Here is a 22,308-nt window from a genome sequence, read left to right on the forward strand (position 1 = left end):
AGTCAATTTTCATGCGTCTTCGCCCCACGGGAACGTTCTAGAGCGTCAACCCCGGCGTGACTCAGCCTCTAGGGCAGATAACGGCGTCACTTTTTTCATTTCTGGGTTGTTATTATTATTTGATGTAGATACAATTTCGGTAAATTTGGTACTGTATATAATTCTATATAATTCTACGTAAATGTTTTTTCTACAAGTTGACGGATTTTTTTTTTTTTTTGGAAAACAAAATCCACCGATTTGTTAATAATCATCAAAAGCACTAGTGCAAAATATCCTACACTAATAAAAAAATATAAATCGATCCTCCAGCATGCGACTTCTATGCACTGAAGTGTTGAGCGGGTAGTGACCCATTTTCATTGCAATAACCAAAATAACGCTGTTAAGGGGCAAATAGAGAGAACAGTCAACTTCTATGCACCATCGGAAAACTAGGCTATGCTGATTGGGCGTCTTCGCCCCACAGAAATGTTCCAGGGCGTCAAACCCGACGTGACTCAGCCCCTAGGGCAGATAACATTGCCGGTCACGCTTGGGACGGCAACAAACTTCCGCACTGAGAGTGTCGCCATTGACATGGCTGATATCCATCTGGCCTACAATGGTATCCTACGGTGTCCGGCGTTGGCAAAGTTCATGTCGGCTACAATGACTTGAAGATGTTAGGATGATGGGGGTCATCACCATCAAGGCTGATAGGAAAGATGTTCTTCAGGGTACACCGATGAGCCGAGCTCCTCAGCTCCGCCCCGCCAAAGAAGAAGGTTGTGAAGGATAATAGCAAGCTAATGGAGCAGGTACCAATGTGTGATGACGGGAGCCTCCCGACCACCATCGGTGCTAGCCTTTCCGCTAAATAGGAACTCGCGCCCGTCGCCTTCCTCGGGGAAAACTCTCACGTGTTGGCCTGGAAACCATCAGGTTGTCTGGGGTCTCTAGGGAGGTGATTGAGCACCACTTTGCTGTGTGCCCTGGCGCCCACTCTGTAAAGCAGAAGGTCCATCGCCAAGTGCAAGATGGGCAACTTTTCATGTTTCACAGAGGTGAAAATAATGTTCCAGAGTACAAGCCCAAAGAAACACCAACATTCTACACCCAGTGGATAATAACTTGCAAGACATACCATCAACAGCAACTACACTGAGTCAAGGGTCAGTAGGCAAACTTGGAGAACGGAACGACTGGAAGTAACACTGATGATTTCAGAGAAAAGCAGCATATGACCTACTCATTGCAGCTAATCAGACTAAAATCTACACATGGAAGTGCAGAATGGATACTCAAAATGCATCAGAAACATGCTGAAGTTACTACTTATTGCAATTATCCAGACCTAGGATCATCTTCGTTGAGAGAAGTTCATTGACTGAAGGTATCCGAGCCGGAGCAAAACAGTAAAGCCTTCCCAGGAAGCTATCAGCGACATGTTGTTACTGCAAACCATGGACAGAGCGCTACTGAAGTTGCTCCGTATCAGCCGTGGTGGCATAGACAGGGTGGAGAGTGTGGCCAGCTGCAGGTTCCACATGAATCCATTTCCTACCAGTCAGCTTATTCCGCTCGAACCTCACGTGGCCTTCCTTCAAGGAGAAGAGAGTGTGGTCCTTCCCCATTCCAACGTAGTTCCCAGGATGGAAGCGGGTTCCTCTTTGGCGAACGATGATGTTTCCTGGTTCTACTTTCTGACAAAATTAAAACAAGTGTAAGTGATGGAGAGCAGATGACATCTTTTTTTCTATTTAATTACGAGATGAGGACGACGTTCACTAACGTAAGACCTTTTAGATACTTCAATCCGGACTAGATATAGACCAAAATGGGTGAACCTACACACTAAAACGCGCCTAGATACATGCATTTACGGGGAAAAAAGCTAATGGTCTTACATTAGTGAACGGAGGGAGTATATCATTAGAGAAGATACCAAAATTTCAAACTCTTAGCTATGTTAACATGCTGTAGGAAATTGTTCGTGTAATCTTGTTCAGCACTAAGGACAAAAGGAAACATAAAAACCACAAGGAGCCTCTGAAGATGATACCTCTCCACCAAATTTCTTAACACCCAAATACTTGGGGTTAGAGTCGCGGCCATTTTTTGTTGATCCAGCAGTCTTTTTGGTGGCCCAACGCCTAAAAACCAAGCTCAGTCCTCCAGAAGCCTCTGAAATTAAGTGCATATAATAAATTAAAGCCACATGTAAAAAGCAAAAAGATCCTAGTTCAAACTTGATGTCACAAACTGCAAAGCCTGAATCATCACCTGCTGTGCTAGTGTATGCCGGAACACTTGAGATCAGTTCTTTGACATTTACTCGCCTGAAAACTGATGAGAGAGCCATCTTGCTTGCCCAAATTTACCTGTCACTCTAAGGATTCTCTCAATACACACACTAATAATATACCGTGGATAAATAAATAACAAAAACAACTTAGGCTTATGCATCATGATCATGTCCTTTTCAGCTTTCCGTGTTGATTAGGTTTTACGTTTGGTTGCATTACTTCTACTAAGCCAAAGTGTGAACCTACAAGTGTCCATGAGCCCTCAACTCACCTCAGTTGTGATATGCTAGCTAGTCCTTTGGAGCCCTCTTGTTAACGTTTCTGCAATTTTGTGAGAATTTTGGTTTCACAGAGAACAAGATGTGGCACTAAAGTGCAAAGCATAAATGGTTTAGAACAAAATAGAGAGAACATGTGCACATTTTAAGTTCCTCATATGCCTGGAAAAAAATGGATGGGGAATTTATAAGGAGACATAAGATCTTCCTTATTGGTGATAAATACAACTGTACAAGTAACACGTTGCAGACCCTCTCAAAGGGTATATTTGGCTCCCCGCCAATGCTGGACCTACCAAATAATGGTGCGCCTGAGTCTCTACGGCTGTTGTTTGATTGGCCCCAAAAGGTTGGCTAGCCCAGCCCAGCATACACGCTGCTGTGAATTTTTTTGCCGAACATGGGTGAAATGAGGGCAGAGGAATCCTCTGCCAAAATTTTGTCCACGCCAGGAGTTAGATGGCGCAGGTGGAGGCGTAAACCAAACGTACCGAAAATATAGGTAGTATTTTCCCAAGATATCTAAACCACAAGCAGAATAAAGTTTCAAAACTGATGGAAAGTAGAGCTTAGCTGGATGCAACATCAGGATTAGTCGGAATACTGCATCGAATCAAGAAACTATGGGTAGCTCTCTGGCTTGAGTTGACTTGAATGGACCAGTAACTAATATATTTTCAAATTTTCTCAAAAGATAGTGTTAAATCTGTTATTAATAACTCAACAACTGTTATTATTAAATTCTCATTTTACTTCATTTCATCAGCATTGCTCAATGAACCCAACCCCACTGCATATATCAATGATGAATGTATCCAAGGTATTATGTTGCACAACTCTCACTAGTAGTACATACCAGGTAGCCCTGGACATATTATAGCACTTTACATTTAGCTCTGTGAAAATTTGGGTTAGCAAAAGATCAGTATATCTCGGTTCTTGGAGGAACACTAAGATGTACAGATATCCAAAAGCAATACTACTAACGTAATGAGAAATGATGTTATTCTATGATACCACAACGAACAAGAAGATATGAAGGTTTTGTTAATGTAAACCTCGATTGTCCTGAATATGTCAGGTTTAGTATTACCTTATCTCTGAAATAATGTCAAGCTTAAAGCGTGCTTGTTCACGTTGAGGCGTTGTCCTGGTCGTAGGATAGTTTCAGTCTTCCTAGTTTTCAGCTAAGTAACCTGCAGAAGACTTGGCCAAGATCACGTCCGTCGGATGGCACAGAAAGAACGGATCATGGGCAAAATTATAGCACGGATTGTTGTTCTGTTGAATGAAAGGAAAAAACTGAAAAGACGCAAGTCAGAGCTCGTCACAAAAACTCTGAGAGCAGTTCATGTTCTTTCAGTTTCGTCTCACAGTGTAGTTTCAGAGGGTCGCTTGCAAATTCCACATTAACAAACCAGCGTGATCGCTTTGTGTATCCAGGCTTGTGATATGACAGGTTTCTCCCAGGTACATTCACAACGAAAGAAAAAAAAATCTTGGGCCCAACAAGATTGGCGTTTCACCGAGAAAACCAATATATTCGGCCTTCACCCGCCAGTCCTCGCTGGCTGCTTGGCATTTCACCGAACATGTTGTGCTCAGCTAATCCAGAGCAGGCCCAATGTCACAGCCGAAGCACCTTCCACACCCCGTACAAAGGATATTGCATAAAAAGCAACATTCGTTTATGACCTAATGCATCAAAATTTCCTAACCGCCGTTCTTTGATCGAACCGGGAACGCCCCAAGAAGCTTTCGCACTTCGGTTTGAGGTGCTACGGCCAGCAAACAGAGAGAGAGAGAGAGAGAGAGGGGGGGGGGGGGGGGGGGGGCGGGAGGGAGGGAGAGAGAGAGAGAGCTCACCTCTCGGAACCGACACCGCTGACGCTGCACGTCGTCGCCGCCGCCGTCGCTGCAGCCTCGAACTGGGGACTGGACTAGGAGCAACCAGAACAACAGGGTCGGAAGCTCGCTCCTCCGTGCTTATGGGCCAGGACTGGCCGGCCTAGTACATTTCCGAGGTATAATGATGCCATGGAGAAGGAGCCCAGTAACTTCTGATCCGATCCATTATATATTGCTGATTTTTTCCTTTTTTTTGGGAGGTAGGAGGTTAAAGAGAGAGTTCCATTGGTTAATTTTAGGATCATCACATCCAGTCTTTAGCTGTCCCTTCATACAAGCAGGAGCGTCAAGATGCCACAAATTCAAGCACACCCTCGAACATGTGAATTAACATCACCCCCACGGCCCTACAAGCCGATTTATCACATATACAATTGTAGTTGTATGCGTTTATTCATTAATATCTTCGTCCCAAAAGTAGTTAGTCAAAATTTAATGTTTCCTAAGTCTACCCAATGTTGTCCATAAAATTGATAAAATTTAAAGACATTCATTTTCCTATTACTAAGCATACACGAATGCTATTCTGAAATAGAGTGAGTACCACGTATTCCTTCCCTCCAAAAATAAGTGTACTTCTAACTTTTGTCTCATTTTAAACTTTTATAAATTTGACCCACTTTCTAAAAAAAGAGTAGCAATATAATTGAAATTAAATTGGTATATTACGAGTTTACATTTGAAAACGAATCTTGTCATACTAATTTAGTGTCCTAAATGCCGCTACTTTTCCTGATAAAGTCGATCAAATTCTAAAAACTTTGACTTAGCACAAAGGTTAGAAGTACAATTATTGGTGGACGGAGACAGTAGGCACATAGCATACCATGCAAACGCCCATATTTCATCGATATTGTGAACCGATTCTTGTTAAAATGAGTATAATGTTTAATGTTTTCCGATTTCACTAATTCGGAGCCAGGTTGAGACATAATGATCTTTAGTCATATCGTAAGCTTTTGGATTTGCATCGTGAATTTTGTATAGGTGAGTTGCAAGTGGATTGCGGCTGAATCTTTCCCATTTGCAAGTGTGTTGCAACTAAAAATGTAAAAAAATAAAATAAGTTCATGCATAATACAAAATTGTCTGATGACGTCAAGCTAAAGCAAGCTTTGTTCTAAATTTGGGTGACTCTAAACGTGTCACTCAACCTATCACTTGCATCTTGATAATCTTGTTTACTGGTCCACCATTTTATCATGAGGTCACCATGAAAAAGATATTGATCGACGATATGATTCCATTCCGGCAATGGATTTCGAGTTTCATTAATGCTTAAAAGAATTTCATCCAATCGATCGCGTTGAGTCGACCAATTGAAATTTCCTTTCACGAGTAGCTTCACGTTGCCATTTCACACAATTCTCATGTTGTAACCTTTTCATGGTCGTCATAAACGAGTAGATGTGCGTCTAACTACTATATAGTAAGTTCTTCAGGTGAGAAGCAAGGTCACCATATGAACGAACAAGAGGGTGAGAGTAAAATTAGGCTCGTATGCAACCAAATAGACTAAGCTTGTCTCTCTGCTGGGCGAAATAGAAATTTCACGATTGGACATTTTGCCAAATTCTCGTTTCGCCCATGAGCTACAAATTTGATACAGATTACAAAACATGCCCTTGGTGCCCCTGCTGCATTATATATGCGCATGTTGAGATGAATGTGTAGCCACACGAGAAAGGACCGAGTTCAGAATGATGATATACGGGATATAGTTGGGGTATCACCGATTGCAGAGAAGCTTGCCCAACATCGTCTAAGATGGTTTGGGCATATTCAACGCAGGCTTTCAGAAGCTCCAGTGCATAGTGGACGGCTAAAGCGTGTTGATAATGTCAAGAGAGGACGTGATAGACCAAACTTGACATGGGAGGAGTCCGTAAAGAGAGATTTGAAGTACTGGAGTATCACCAAAGAACTTGCCATGGAAAGAGTCGCGTGGAAGCTTGCTATCCATGTGCCAGAACCATGAGTTGGTTACGAGATCTTATGGGTTTCACCGTTGTTGTTGTATTTTCTCATTGTGTAGTTTTTATTATTGATATATTAACCATCATGTTGGGTGTTGCTAGGGTAAAAATTGGCGCTCATTAAGCATAACTATGTGCAATCCATGCCTCCTAGGAGGAAGGTAACAAACTCTATCTATTCTATAAAATGAAAGACAAAGGTTATTTAGGTTTTATTGAAAAAAATTGTTTTCTTGTTTTACCCTTTTCTGTTGCTGGTGGTGGTGGGGGGGGGGGGGGCATCAAGCCTCGTTATATCTTCATTATTGGATCTAAAGTCTGTATGATTTAAAAAAAACTCTATATCATTATTTCTATTTAATGTACAATTTAAGGAACCGGTGTTTTGGAAAGGTAGGAAACTAAATGCATTTTTTCGTGATGCAAATCCACTATTTCAACATGTATTCTATTTATTTATGTGGTTTATATATTTCAATGTAGTTTTCCTTTCAAATAAGTTGGTCACCAAGAAAAGATTCTACATAAAATGGTCAAAAAGAAACTTTGGTGTTTTGCTCTTGCCATTTTTAAAAAAAAAATTAAGTGTGTGATGACAAAAGGCTTGAATCGTATATATCTTGAGTTCTCAATCTACACCTACCTATGTGGAGAAAAGAAACATTGGCGAGCTATAATGTTTCTACATTACCATTTTTTTTGGGTTGCCAGCGCGTAAATTGAGTTGTGTTATTAGTTTTATTGCCTATGTATGTCAGTGGGCATATGTTACTTGTATTCATAAAAGAAGCAATACAGAGATGGTATGAATACAAGCAACAGGGAGGAAACAAATGGTCCTACAGCTGCAAACTGTCCTCACCGTAACTACCAAGGACCAAAATCCTTCGCCATCGCCGAAAAAGAAGAGCACTAGCAGTCGGTCCACACTTTGACATTGTAGAAACCCCTAGCCATAAAACGTTAACGAGGTGCAATAGCCATTAGTTGGAAGGACCAAGCATGAGTTATTATTAGTATATGCCCTTGTCGGGATGCTTTTTGCAAGCTTTATTTTACACGTGTGCCTTATTTGCATTATCTATACACGTTTTTACGACCTTTTGAACAGAGGGTGTATGTATTTATGTATCCATCGAAATTACCAAAAATACTCACTAGTAGAAAACCTCTCATCCATCTAAGCCTTTAGTACCGGTTCCCTTACGAACCGGTACTAAAGGGGGCATTAATACCGGTTCCGTGCGTGGGACATCAATACCGGTTCGTTATGGACCTTTAATACCGGTTCGTAACACGAACCGGTATTAAAGGGTTTGGGCCCGATTTCCAGGCGGTGGTGGGGCCAGGGTTGCACCTTTAGTACCGGTTCGTGTAAGGAACCGGTACTAAAGGGTATGTGCCCTATATGAGCGCGCGGCAGCGCCCGACCTCCCTGCATATCTCATTCTCACTTCTCCTCTCACATTTCCAAATATTTTGCACCTCTCACACTCCAATAATCTTTATTTTTCTCCACCATTTTAACAAGATTAACGGCATACATCTATCCAAGGGTTAGCAATATCATCCTTCCTTCCAGCGTTCCTAATTTAGCTCAGTTCTTTGGTAGTTTTAACTCGTACTATTTTTGTAGTGCAAGCAAGGTGTTCGATGAAATGCCTAAGTTAGTGATTTTATTTTTTTATATGCAATTTGAGCTGAAATTATGGTATGTTTTGTAGGTTTTAATTAGTATCATCCCCGTCCTTACCGCTGTCGATCGCCAGCGTCGTCCCCTAGCCGGCACGGTACCACCTCGGTGAGCCCCTCTTCTTTTATAAAAAACAATTAATTTTATGTGATGAACTTGAATATTAATTAAGTTGGTCACTCATATATCCATGATGTTGTGTATTTAATGATTTTTGATATACATATAAAATGCAGATGAGTCGACAATGGATGTACGGTGACCGGTGCCATCCCGAGTTCATTACTGGCATGCATTATTTTCTCAACGTGGCTGAGGCAAACAGGCGGTCGAATGGTTTCATGTATTGTCCATGTAGTTCCTGTAAGAATATGAAGGATTACTCTACCTCGAAGACCCTTCACGTCCACCTGCTGGAGAATGGTTTCATGCCCAGCTATAATTGTTGGACCAAGCACGGAGAAAGAGGGGTTATATTGGAAGACAACGAAGAAGAGGAGGATAGTGACAACTATCCCTTATTCACTGAAGACGGTGGTAGTAGAATGGGGGAAGACGAAGCTGAAGAAGAGCCCATTTTCGATGAGCCGATTTTTGATGACCCGGATGACGATTTGGGTCGGGCCATTCTTGATGCGAAGATGAACTGCGGAAATGAAAAGGAGAGGTTGAAGTTGGAGAAAATGTTAGAGGATCACAACAAACTGTTGTACCCAAATTGCGAAAATGGTCGAGAAAAAGCTGGGTACCACGCTGGAATTGCTGCAGTGGAAGGCAGAGAATGGTACTTCGACAAGGGATTTGAAAAGTTGCTGAAAAAAATAAAGAAGATGCTTCCAGGGGAGAACGTGTTGCCCTCTAGCACGTACGAAGCAAAGAAGGTTGTCTGCCCTCTAGGATTAGAGGTGCAGAAGATACATGCATGCATCAATGACTGCATCCTCTACCGCGGGGAGTACGAGAATTTGAATGCATGCCCGGTATGTAGTGCATTGAGGTATAAGATCAGGCGAGATGACCCTGGCGATGTTGAGGGTGAGTCCACCCCCAGGAAGAGGGTTCCTGCGAAGGTGATGTGGTATACTCCTATAATACCACGGTTGAAACGTTTGTTCCAGAACAAAGAGCATGCCAAGTTGTTGCGATGGCACAAAGAGGACCGTAAGAAAGATGTGATGCTGAGACACCCCGCTGACGGGTCGCAGTGGAGAAAAATCGACAGAGAGTTCAAGTCATTTTCAGATGACGCAAGGAACTTAAGATTTGGTCTAAGTACGATGGCTTTAATCCTTTCGGGGAGCAGAGCTCCAGTCATAGCACCTGGCCAGTGACTCTATGTATCTATAACCTTCCTCCTTGGTTGTGCATGAAGCGGAAGTTCATTATGATGCCAGTGCTCATCCAGGGCCCGAAGCAACCCGGCAACGACATTGATGTGTACCTGAGGCCATTGGTTGAAGAACTTTTAGAGTTGTGGCGTGACGAAGGTGTACCTGTGTGGGATGAGCACGAACAAAAGGAATTTAACCTACGAGCGTTGTTATTTGTAACCATCAATGATTGGCCTGCTCTTGGTAACATTTCAGGCAGTCAAACAAGGGATACAATGCATGCACACACTCGTTTAGGTGAGACCGACAGTAATTATTTGGGAAACAAGAATGTGTACAGGGCATCGTCGATTTCTTCCAAAACAACATCACGTAAGAAAGAGAGGAAAGCATTTCGGAGGTGAGGCAGATTACCGAACGAAGCCTACCCGCCCTACTGGGGAAGTTATATATGATATGGTCAAGGATTTAAAAGTGATCTTTGGAAAGGGTCCCGGCGGACAATCTGTTCCGCATGATGTTGACGGACATGTACCCATGTGGAAGAAGAAGTCGATATTTTGGGAGCTACCCTACTGGAAATTCTTAGAGGTTCACTCTGCAATCGACGTGATGCACGTGAAGAAAAATCTTTGCGTGAACCTGCTAAACTTCTTGGGCGTGTATGGGAAGACAAAAGATACACCAGATGCACGGCAGGACCAGCAAAGTATCCACGAAGGAAACAACCTGAATCCAGAGAAGTATCAAGGTCCTGCCAGCTACGCTCTTACCAAAGAGGAGAAGGAGATCTTTTTTGAAGTCCTGAGTAGCATCAAGGTCCCGTCTGGCTTCTCGTCGAATATAAAGGGAATAATAAACATGTCGGAGAAAAAGTTTCAAAACCTAAAGTCTCATGACTGCCACGTGATTATGACACAATTACTTTCGGTTGCATTGAGGGGGCTTCTGCCGGAAAATGTTCGAGTACCCATTGTGAAGCTATGTGCGTTCCTCAATGCAATTTCTCAGAAGGTGATCAATCCACTTACTCTACAAAATTTACAGAAGGATGTGGTCCAATGTCTAGTCAGCTTCGAGTTGGTGTTCCCACCATCCTTCTTCAATATTATGACACATCTCCTAGTTCACCCGGTCGAAGAGATTGGCGTTCTCGGTCCCGTATTTCTACACAACATGTTCCCCTTTGAGAGATTCATGGGAGTCTTAAAGAAGTACGTTCATAACCGTGCTAGGCCGTAAGGAAGCATCTCCAAGGGCTATGGAACAGAGGAGGTCATTGAGTTTTGTGTTGACTTTATTCCTGACCTTAAGCCGATCGGTGTTCCTGAATCGCGCTATGAGGGGAGACTGCGTGGAAAAGGCACGCTAGGAAAGAAATCAGCAACGTGTATGGATGGACATTCTTTCACTCAAGCACACTACACAGTTCTACATAATTCCATCTTGGTGGCTCCGTACAAAGAGGAACACAAGGAGATCTTACGCTCTAAATACCCGGAGCAACGTGAAGATTGGATTGATGGAGAACACATGAAGACTTTCGGCGGTTGGTTGCAAACACGTCTCATGAATGTCACCGATGACGAGCAGCTGTACTTGTTGGCCAAGCAACCATCTTCTACTATATCGACTTTTCAAGGGTACGAGATTAATGGGAACACATTTTACACTTTCGCCCAAGACAAAAAGAGCACCAACCAAAACAAGGTGTCCGCTTTGATGCGTAAGATGGCAATGGGAACAAGGTCACATATTATGGGTACATAGAGGAGATATGGGAACTTGACTATGGACCTAATTTCAAGGTCCCTTTGTTCCGGTGCAAATGGTTCAACCTGAAAGACGGGGTACAGGTAGACCCGCAGTACGGAATGACTACAGTGGATTTCAAGAATCTAGGGTACGACACCGAACCATTCGTCCTAGCCAGTGAAGTGGCTCAGGTTTTTTATGTGAAGGATATGTCTAGCAAACCGAAAAAAAGAAAAGAAAGGCAAGAGGACACATCATACGATGAGCCAAAGCGGCACATAGTTCTTTCAGGAAAAAGAAACATCGTGGGAGTAGAGGACAAGACAGACCTGTCAGAAGATTATAATAAGTTTGACGATATTCCACCCTTCAAGGTAAAAATTGACCCAAGCATCATCTTAAACAATGAAGATTGTCCATGGTTGCGTCGCAGTAAGAAGAAAGGGAAACGGGCGAAGAAAACTCAGAAGACTAGCTAGCTACATATAGGGATCATAATTAACTTGTGTATCTCAATATGGAAATCACTTTTGTGTAATGATGTTACTGTATGTAAGATATTAACAATGGAGATGGTTGGCTTGTTTTACTAGTTAAGTCACGGGCTTGCAGGGAAATTTTTCCGAGGCGGAACTTCCGAATATGCCATATATAGGGCATGTGCACCAAGGGCATATTCGAGAAGTTCCGCCACGGGAGATTTCCCAACCCTTTCCTCCATCCATGGTGATGAAACTCTCCATCCATGTTGGCTTGTTGAGCTGCTTCCCATGGTGTATCGATGCTCCTTTTATAGGCACGGCGCCGCTTCTACTTTGTCTTCTTCTTCCTCCGACAGGGCGTCATGCGCTACATACTTTATCTCATCGAGCAGAGTGTCCTTATCCCGCCGACAGCTTTAGTACCGGTTGCACCCACCAACCGGTACTAAAGGTTACCCACACGTCCTTATCCCACCGACAGGGCGTCGTGCGCTACATACTTTATCTCATCGAGCAGGGCGTCCTTATCCTGCCGACAGCTTTAGTACCGGTTGCAGACACCAACCGGTACTAAAGGTTTGCCTCTGTCTTCCCGCCTATTTTCTTCCCGCGCTTTCCACCGGTTCTCGCCTCTGTCTTCCCGCCTATTTTCTTCCCGCGCTTTCCACCGGTTCCCGCCTCCGTCCTCCCGCCATTTTTTCACTATATATATGTTGGCTTGGCCACCATTTACATATCACATCTAGACTCATATCTGCAAACCTCATCACCAGGTCACATGGCTTCCATCGTATCTCTAACCCTCCGGGAGGCGGAGGCGCTTTGCGCGTCGAACTACCCCTGCCCGTCGGGCTACCGCGTCCCTACCGGCTGGTTGCTGAGCGTCGGAGGCGTACCGGTCCCTCCTGTCCCTCTAGGTGTGGCGCGCGAGATGGCCATCACGAACCACTACTACTTCGAGCTCACGCCAGAGCAGCGGAGGAATCCCCAGTGGCATCCCGACTACAGCCCGACTTGGAAAAGCTTCTTCATCAATCGGCGTGAGAGGGCGCTTTCCAGGCACGAGGAGGGCGGCCCGCCTCCTTCGAACTTCAACGAGGCCGGCCGTCGGCTGTGGTGGCGCGGCTGGACTCTCCAGGGCGTCATGGCCTACCGTGGCCCCCGCCTGCGCTACCCTCAGTCCCAGCCCACGCGTGCTCACCCGCCGACGTTTGAGTACCGCGACCCCGATGCCAGCGACGATGATGACGGCGACTACGACGACTACAGTAGCGACTACTACAGGGCTAGGCACGAGTATGACTGAATGACTCCAACAGTAGAATTTGGCCATGTATCTTTAATTTTCAGTTAAGCTATGTACTTTTAATTCGAGTTCAATCGTAATAAAATTTTATTCCCGCCCTTTCGTTCCCGCCTTTTTTCTCCCACGCGCGGCGTCGTGGCGGGAAAGTTTCCCGCGCGACGTCGTACGTGGCGGGAAACTTTCCCGCGCGGACGGCGTCGTGGCGGGAGTAAAGAATAGAAATAGAAAATATATAGAAAAAAAATATAAAAATAATTAGAAAATATATAGAAAAGAAGTAGAAAAGAAATATAAAAAAGGTTATAGAAAAGAAATAGAAAAGAAAACAAACGGAAAAAGAAAAAGAAATAGAAAACAAAAAAATAAGAAATAGAAAAAAAATGAACATAAAGGAAAAAACAAAAAGAAAAGAAAAAGAAACAGCAAATAAGAAATAGAAAAAGAAATAGAAAATAAGAAATAGAAAAAGAAATAGAAAATAAGAAATAGAAAACAAAAGAAAAAAAGGAGAAATAGAAAATAAGAGATAGAAAAAAAAAGAAACAGAAAAGAAAAAGAAAAAGAAAAGAAAAAGAAACAGTAAATAAGAAATAGAAAAAGAAATAGAAAAATGAACAGAAAAGATAAAAGAAACAGAAAAGAAAACAGCAAAAGAAAAGAAAACAGCAAAAGAAAAAGAAAACAAAAAAAAATACATTTGGTACCGGTTGGTATCACCAACCGGTACGAAAGGCCTTTCGTACCGGTTGGTGGTACCAACCGGTACCAAAGGGTCTACCTAGTTAGGACTTAGCGGCGCGGGGCAAATTTCTCCCAATCCTTTCTTCTCCGCGCGCCACAGAGACCTCTCGCAGACCATGCCGCCGTTCGTAGCCTCGCCGTCGCAGCCGCCGTCGCAGCCTCGCCGTCGGCCGCCGCCCGCGCTCCCCGGCGCCGCGATTAAGTCCTCCGCTCCCCGGCCCTTCTTTCCTCCCCGCTCACGCGCACGCCGACGCGGCCTCGGCGCCTATGCCGCCCTCGCCGACGCGCGCCCTCACCGAGGCCGCCTCGCCGACGCCGCCTTGCCGACGCCGCCTCGCCGAGCCTCGCCGACGCCGCCTCGCCGCAGACGCCACGCCCAGACGCCCAGACGCCGACGCCGCCTCGCCGTTGCCGTCTGCTGGATGCCGGCGCCCTTAGGGTGTTCGGTCAAATGCCCCTGCCACTCAAATTGGCTCGGGCAGCACGAGGTCGGCGCCGTCGTTGTCCGCGCCGTAGATGGCGCGGTAGAGCTGCGTGAAGATGGCGCCGCTGAGGCCGACGAAGCCCTTGAGCAGGCCGAGCACGACGCCGCGGTCCTCGGGGAAGTTCTTGACGGCTGTGACGAGGGCGCCCGTGTTGGCGACGGACTGCGAGCTAGTTGGCGCCGATGGCGATGTAGACGCACATGAGCCAGACGGGCGGGCGCGCCGCGTGCGGCCGGTGATGGAGAGGTAGATCATGAGGTAGCCAACGAGGTTTATGCCGGCGCCGCAGACCAGGACAACCCACGGCGGGGTGACCTCGTTGATGAGCCCGGGGAGGATGCCGACGTTGGCGCCCACGTCCTTGAAGAAGCTCAACGTGTTGAGCGTCTGTTGGTCGTACCCGAGCGACGTCTTGATCGCCTTCGAGTAGATACTGAAGATGCACACACACTGAAACTAATTCCCTGTCACCGCCCCCGTCGACTTAATGTTTGTTCAGAAATTTAAACCGTGATAGCACCAAAAACAACATGACTTTGTAGATATCAGTGATCAAGTGCAGGTCTATAGGTAGACGTACTCTTTAACAGAATAATAAAATACGGCTTTACCAAATAAAGCTATGGATGCTAATGCAACTTATTTAGTTATTCTGTGACTTCCGCACTGTGATGTATTCATCGTAGCTGATGTACGATGATTTTCTGATGAACTATACTGCTTAGCTTGTTGGCCATACTGATTTTGTAGAAAATGAACAATAATAAAGTAGTTGTACCACTGATATAGAAATCGGATAACATTTTAATTTGGGCTTAAAATGATAAAACTTGCTATATTCATAACTCTCTTTCTACAACTCCAATTTACACAAACTTTATATCTTATTGCATCAGAAAAACATGAGGATTTCAAATATCATCATGCCATGCATCATTGACATCATCTCTGGTTCGGCCAAATTAAAATTGCAACAAGAACTAAATGCTATGTGAGGGTGTTCCACTATTTCTTGCTATATTCGAACACCCCACTTAATTTTGCTATGTATGAAACCCTTGCACATGATGAATGAAATATAATTGCTTTCTTCATTTTGCAGTGACATTGAGGTATGGAGGACGGCACCTTCGTCCGAGATGAGGAGGGGGAAGAAGCGGTGCAGAAATTGATCTATGAGAGTGCATGTGGTCCGGAACCCGACGATGGAGATGACAACGAGTACCAAGACTTTCTGAATGATTTTGGCGAGGGACTTGAGTCTGAACAAGTTAGAAAAGACAATGAAGTGTCCATCACAAACTCCGGCGAGGTGTATATCTATGTATCAATTAGTCTGTGTTCATCCCTAGATGTATTCATTTATTTGTATTGCACTTATTAACGAATAATTTTTTCTTTTAGCCTTCTGGATCATCGAGCAAGTCTGTTAGAACAAAACGAGGCCCGACGCGGGTGCTAAAGGGCGAGGGCAGGTTAGCCCTCACGGCATTCAAGGATAATGGTGAACCAGTGCATCCCAAGGAGTTTTGCCGCAAATTTACAAGTCAATCCGGAGTTATTGTTAGGGACCATGTACCGATCAGCATTCAAGAGTGGCATAAGCCGAAGAACCCGGAGAGTGGTGCTAGTTATGTCAACGACACGATGAAATTTTTTCTTTGGGACACGCTACTGACAAAGTTCAGCCTACCGGAAGACATGACGGAAGGCCAGAAGAATAAAGTCAAGGAATGGACATTGAAGAAGATGGCCATACAATTCCAGAGCTTCAAGAAAAATTTATGGGACAAATATAAGAATGAAGATTCAGTATTCGATGATAATCTAGTGAAGATAAAAGATCATTGGGCCGCATTTAAAGAGTATAAGAAATCGTCTACTTTTGTGTCCCGATCGAAGAAAAATACCGAAAATACTGCAAAGAAGAAACTTCCGCATCATTTGGGGTCAGGTGGCTACAAGAGTGCCATTCCGAAGTGGACAGCGTTTGAGAATAAACTGATTGATCATGGAATCACTCCACAGACATGGGACTGGCCCGAACGGTCCAAGTTCTGGTTGTTCGCTCATGGGGCAGGGTTGGACCCAAAGACAGGGCTGATCGTTGCGAAGGGAAAATGGAAGGAAAAAATTGAGGCAATTGTACCGAAGCTTGTAGATGCAATTGAAAAGGTCAGAAAGGGAGAGTACATTCCCGATCGAGAGAATGACGAGCTGACACTCGCTCTGGGGAACCCTGAACATGTTGGACGGGTACGAGCTCGCCCAGGTCTCACCATGAAGGAAGCGTGGCCGGACAGCGCTGACACTTATAGAAGCCGTTCGCGAAAGAAGAAGAAGGACGCCGACATTGTAACGGAATTGTTAACTAGGGTGGAGGCTCTTGAGAGAAATCATAGGGCACCTGATCAGCCGCTGTTTCTACAGGATCCACAAGCCGATGTTGCCCCATCTCAGCGAAGAAGCAGTGTCGGTTCCTCGCATCTTGACGGATGTGGAGGAAGCTACCCCGTGGATTATGTCACGGAGAAGACAGATTGCGAGCTACATATGTTATTCAGGACCGCGTCCGTTAAGGTGGCGGTCGGCTATGTGTACCCAAGTGAAGATGGAGCAATGCACCATCATATGCCCATTCCACCTGGCTGTGTTTGTGTCGGGGTGGATGAAGTTGTTCCGGGTTTTGAAACAATGGAGCTTGATATTCCTAGAGGTGAAGATGAGAGGACACTGGCCGATGTCAAGCACGGTTTCGCCCTATGGCCGAAGAAGTACGTCGTCCTTTTGCAAAGGCCACCGACTCCTACACATGAGCAGCAAATGCCATCGACTCCTCCTGGTGGCAGTCCTGGTGAGCAGCCAAGTCCACACCTACCTGAGAGGGACCCCAGCGTGAGTCCACCATCTCGAGATCCTCCGCGACGTAAGACAACGTCCGTTAAGCGGAACGGTACGCCGCCTAGGAAGAAAGCTAGAAAGGAGAAACAACTGCCGCCTACTAAGAAGTTACCTTGGGAAAAAACTCCAGAGGAAAACGCGGAGGCCGTTCAGGCCGAGTTGAAGAAATGGTTTGCACCGAAAGTGCCAGAGATACCTTTCGAGAAGACACTAGATCTGGTGAAAGTTGTGCGTACCGTTGACAATCTATATGACCCTGTACCATCGCCGCCATCTGACTATGCGCGTTCTATTGAAAGATCGTATGACAAGATGATCGAGGCGACAAAACCCGTTCAATCGGGTATCAGGGAGATAAAAGGGATACACAGTGTCTACCAGCTCGGACAACAACCCGTTCAATCGGTCGCCCCTCTCAAGGTGTTTGACGGGAAGACCGTTCAAAGTTCTCGACAAGACGCAACTGATTACGCCTTCACTGAACGAGCATATCAGTTTGTTCAAGGGAAAGATTTGGTCGAGAATCTCAGGAAGGTACCAACATGTATGCGTAACTTGCATTCGTGGTACCTTAAGGCCTCAAAGTAAGGGATCGAGACTATCATGGTGCGAGTTAGGGAAGAGCACTACTTCCAGGAGTACTATGTGAATGTTGACTTCGCCGAACTCTTTCAGTTATACAATCTCCGGGCCCTCGACAAATCAATCATCAGTTGCTATTGTCTGTAAGTGATTTATTTATTTAATTTGAGAAGTCGTTCATTGTCTGCAGATTATAATCTTTTGTGCGCTATATTATGCAGATCGAAGATGCTCGAATGCAAAAGGGATGATATCACAGACATTGGGTTCATTGACCCGCACACAATGCATGTTAAAACCATAGAGAATCCCCTCTATAACAAGGATACACCGCAGACTTTGCTAAGGTTTTTGAAGCGACAACGTGACAAAAAGCTAATAATTTGGCCTTACAACTTCGAGTGAGTCTTACTGTCTTATAACACATTATATTTTGCTCACCGTATGTCAAAATTTTAACTAATGACTTATATATATGACACTACATATTGAAACGTGCGTAGGTTTCACTTTATTCTTCTCGTCATCAATTTGGAAATTGGAGAAGTTGAAGTCTTTGACTCACTAAGCAAAAAATCGGAACTATACGTGTCTTGTTTTTTAATGCTCAGAAGGTAATTTTAATTCTTATCGGTTTGTTTCGTTAATTTCCTGCTTTGAACTAATTGATGACTCTTTTATGCATTTTCTTTTGTCGAGCAGCGTATGGCAAACTTTCATCAAGGAAGATACGTCCCGTGAATGGACACCGAAGCTGCGATGGCGTGCGAAAGTAAGTAGAACTACCTAGGTCCACACACCTTCTAATTATCATACTTGACTATTGTTTGATTGAATTATATTCTTGTAAAGAAATGCCCGCAACAACCTCCGGGGACCGATCTCTGTGGATTCTTCGTTTGCGAGTACATCCGCAGAATTGTCAGCGAGAGAACGAATAATGAAAAAAATAAAGAGGTACAAAAACAATCTTCACAAATTTGTTTTGTTATCATAAGTTGTGCTGAGTTTCAGTAATAGTTGTTTCATGTATTCATTTGTATCTTATTCTTTTATAGTTGGCAAGAAAGCGGAACAAGCTCTCAATCGATGACCGCTTCATAGCAATAGGCGAGGAATTGGCGGAATTTTTCCTTCGGGACGTCATACCACCACTCGCAGAGTACCACTATGAATGAAGATGTACATGTTACATATATAGTTGACTCGAAGAGTACCACTATGCTACATGTAATAGACATATATAGAGTACGCCTCGGAGAGTACCACTATGCATGAAGATCGATCTTCATGCATAGTGCTACTTAATTTGCGATCTTATGCAATAACATGTGTGTTATATTATATGCACCAACTTGCTATGCATCATCTTGATCTTCATGTACTACCTAAACCCAAACGCGTTTCTGGTGCATCGACGCGATATGAAACAAACCGATATCCCTAAACCCCTCCAAAACCCCTAAAAAACCAATTCTCTGCCGCGGCAGAGATTTGGGCAAATTCCCTGCCGCGGGTGGGAACCTTTGGTACCGGTTCGTATTACCAACCGGTACCAAAGCTCCTTGGCCCTGAGCTCTCCTGGTGGCCCACGTGGAGGGCCTTTTATACCGGTTCGTAAGCAACCGGTACGAAAGGGGGGGCCTTTAGTGCCGGATAATTAATACCGGTTGCTCAACCGGTATTAATGCCCCTCTGGAACCGGTACTGATGAGAGATTTTCTACTAGTGACTACACGTGATTCGCATTCTGGAATAATTTCTTCTTCTGTCCACAAAAGGCTACAAAAAAAACTGCCCTGCCTATATGGTGATGCTAATCAGTTACTACTCCAGTGCTTAGTAGTATCATTCAGAAAAACATGGTTATTTCTTTTTTTCTGAAACAGAGATAAAAACTTTGCCTCATCTTATTAGCTAAGAAAGAATTTTACAGAACGAAACATTGCAGGCCAATGCTCGAGCAAGCGCTCGAGCGAAGGCTCAAAATCTAAGAAAAACGTGGTTGTGATAGAGCCGTGACCTCTACTATAAACAAAGCTCAACTTGAGCAATCAGTCCAATTATGCGTCGATGGCAGCTTGGACGAGATCAAGTAAAGTGACCTATCAACTATCATCACATGGCTCTAACATGAATATATCGAAGATGGAGTGAGAGTTCTTCTTTTCTTTTTGACAAAATATGGAGTGAGATGAAAGTTAATTGTAGAGTTCTTGTAGCATCAACAAAATAAATCAAACAAATCACTGTCATGCCAAAGTATCTTCCAACACTCAAAGTCTCTCTTCCCCTATCATCGGCGTCATCACCGTCCCGAACACATACTCCACTCCATCTAAAAAAATGCCTCATATTCTCCACCTGACTAATCTACCGCCGTCCATTCGACATCTTTTTTCGCATCGAACGGCTCAGATCACTTTTCGACAGTGAAGATTCAGTGGAATCCGAGCACCAGCGGAATCTGTCGAGGGTCGCGGGCTTTTTGGCTCTGCACAATCAACCAAGCAACAAGATCACATATCCTCCTCCACCTCTCATCCCTCCCACGAAGCTCCAACGAGCCAAGAAAGTCTCCGTCAGTCCGTCGCTCTCCTCACCTCGTGTCCCTGCTTCTCCCACGACCATGGCCGTCTCCACGGCGATGTCCAAAGCTCTCACCGTGCGAGGACCCAGCCACTTTCGCCACCGCCTCATGGCGACAAGCTCTCAGCAGCCGTCGCTTCCGCGGCAGCCTCTTCTTCCCCGCAGACCAAGCCTGACGCTCGCCGCGAGCCCGCGGATGCTGCCGGCAAGACCGAGGCTCTCGTCAACCGAATCAGACCTGTCCCCGACGCCGCCCTCGGAGCGCACCATGACGGGCTGGGACCTGGCCAGCCTCTGGGTCGGCCTCGTGGTCGGCGTGCCGTCCTACTACCTCGCCGGCAGCCTCGTCGACCTCGGCATGTCGGCGCTCCAGGGCGTGGCCACGGTCGCCTTCGCCAACCTCGTCGTCCTCGCCTGCCTCGTGCTCACGGCCGCGCCGGCGGCCACGCACGGCCTGCCGTTCCCGGTGCTGGCGCGCGCCACGTTCGGCGTGCGCGGCGCGCACGTCCCGGCCGTCATCCGCGCCCTCGTCGGCTGCGGCTGGTTCGGCATCGAGTCCTGGATCGGAGGCCGCGCCGTGTTCCTCCTCCTGCCGTCCGCTCTCAAGTCCCACCAGCCGCTGCTCACGCCCGTGCCGGGCCTCGGCGCGGCGCCGCTCGAGTTCGCCTGCTTCCTCGCCTTCTGGGCCGCGCAGCTCGGCGTCATCATGAACGGCATGGAGGGCATCCGCAAGCTCGAGAGGTACTCGGCGCCCATTCTCATCGTGCTCACCTCCGCGCTGCTCGCCTGGGCCTACGTCTCCGCCGGCGGCTTCGGCCGCATCCTCTCGCTGCCGCCGCGGCTGACCGGCGCCGAGTTCTGGAAGGTCTTCTTCCCGGCGCTCACCGCCAACATTGGGTTCTGGGCGACGGTGGCCATCAACATACCGGACTTCGCGCGGTACGCACGGAGCCAGGCGGACCAGGTGCTCGGCCAGGCCGGGCTGCCATTGTTCATGGGAATGTTCACCTTCGCAGGGCTGGCGGTGACCTCCTCCACCGAGGTGATCTTCGGCCACATCATCTCCGACCCGATCGAGCTCCTGGGCCGCATCGGCGGGCCGGCGACCACCGTCCTCGCCATCTTCGGCATCAGCCTGGCCACCATCACGACCAACATCGCCGCCAACGTCGTCGCGCCGGCCAACGCGTTCGTCAGCATGAGCCCGAGGAGGTTCACGTTCGCGCAGGGAGCGCTCATCACCGCGCTGCTCGGCATCGCCTGCCAGCCATGGCGGCTTCTCAGCTCCAGCGAGAGCTTCGTCTACACCTGGCTGCTCGGCTACTCGGCACTCATGGGCCCCATCGGAGGCGTCATCCTCGCCGACCACTACATTGTCAGGCGCACCGATTTGGACGTCGACGCGCTCTACTCCGAGAACAGGGAGAGCCCGTACTATTTCCAGGGCGGTTTCAACGTTGCGGCCATGGTGGCCATGGCGGCCGGAGTTGCGCCCATCGTGCCTGGGTTTCTGCACAAGGTTGGACTTCTGCCGAGTGTCTCGGAGGCATTTGTCACGGCGTACAACAATGCCTGGTTCGTCAGCTTTTTGGTCGCCGGAACCGTCTACTGTCTGCTCTGCTGCCGGAGAGGCGGTCAAGTGAAATACCAAAACAGTTGATACCGAAGTAGACTTGCAAAAACTCGTTAATTTCAGTCCATTGGGATTTGTAAAGGGTTACTCCCCCTGATTCATAGTAAGTGTTGCTGATTTGTACTAAATTAGCTACACTTATTATGATCGGAGGGTATGTTGAAGTTGATTTCAGAATGGCATGATGGGAAAAAAAAGCTCCAGAAAAAGTAAAATATTGACAGGAGCATACACTTCTAAGTACATTATAGGAACTGCAAAGTCTGAATTATCACTATTAAGCTGTACTGCCTGGCCCAGTTTTAGATGTTGTGTTTTCATGCATCGGAAGCGGAAGGCTTTCTAATTGAACTAGAGCTA

At 46.0% G+C, this 22,308-nt stretch overlaps 2 protein-coding genes across 7 annotated transcripts; one reads left to right on the forward strand and one right to left on the reverse strand.

The window, feature by feature from the left end:
* Positions 1 to 1,102: 1,102 nt before the first annotated feature.
* On the reverse strand, positions 1,103 to 4,575 carry LOC127306747 (uncharacterized). Of its 6 annotated transcripts, none has more exons than XM_051337449.2 (5): positions 4,433 to 4,559; positions 3,660 to 3,762; positions 2,266 to 2,363; positions 2,045 to 2,166; positions 1,103 to 1,685 (listed from the first exon to the last, which is right to left on the reverse strand). In XM_051337449.2, exons 3-5 carry the CDS (start codon positions 2,342 to 2,344, stop codon positions 1,458 to 1,460), a joined length of 429 nt encoding a protein of 142 aa, XP_051193409.1. In that variant the 5' UTR covers positions 2,345 to 2,363; positions 3,660 to 3,762; positions 4,433 to 4,559; the 3' UTR covers positions 1,103 to 1,457. The 6 variants fall into 6 exon arrangements, with proteins under 6 accessions (XP_051193409.1, XP_051193407.1, XP_051193405.1 ...); XM_051337447.2 differs by having other exon boundaries at positions 2,266 to 2,371; positions 4,433 to 4,558; XM_051337445.2 differs by lacking the exon at positions 3,660 to 3,762 and having other exon boundaries at positions 2,266 to 2,371; positions 4,433 to 4,575.
* Positions 4,576 to 20,208: 15,633 nt separating this feature from the next.
* On the forward strand, positions 20,209 to 22,268 carry LOC127306745 (purine-uracil permease NCS1-like). Its single transcript, XM_051337443.2, has one exon. The coding sequence runs from the start codon at positions 20,356 to 20,358 to the stop codon at positions 21,973 to 21,975; it is 1,620 nt and encodes a 539-aa protein (XP_051193403.1). The 5' UTR covers positions 20,209 to 20,355; the 3' UTR covers positions 21,976 to 22,268.
* Positions 22,269 to 22,308: the final 40 nt, after the last annotated feature.

Source organism: Lolium perenne, chromosome 6 (assembly GCF_019359855.2).
Source record: "Lolium perenne isolate Kyuss_39 chromosome 6, Kyuss_2.0, whole genome shotgun sequence".
NCBI lineage: Eukaryota > Viridiplantae > Streptophyta > Magnoliopsida > Poales > Poaceae > Lolium > Lolium perenne.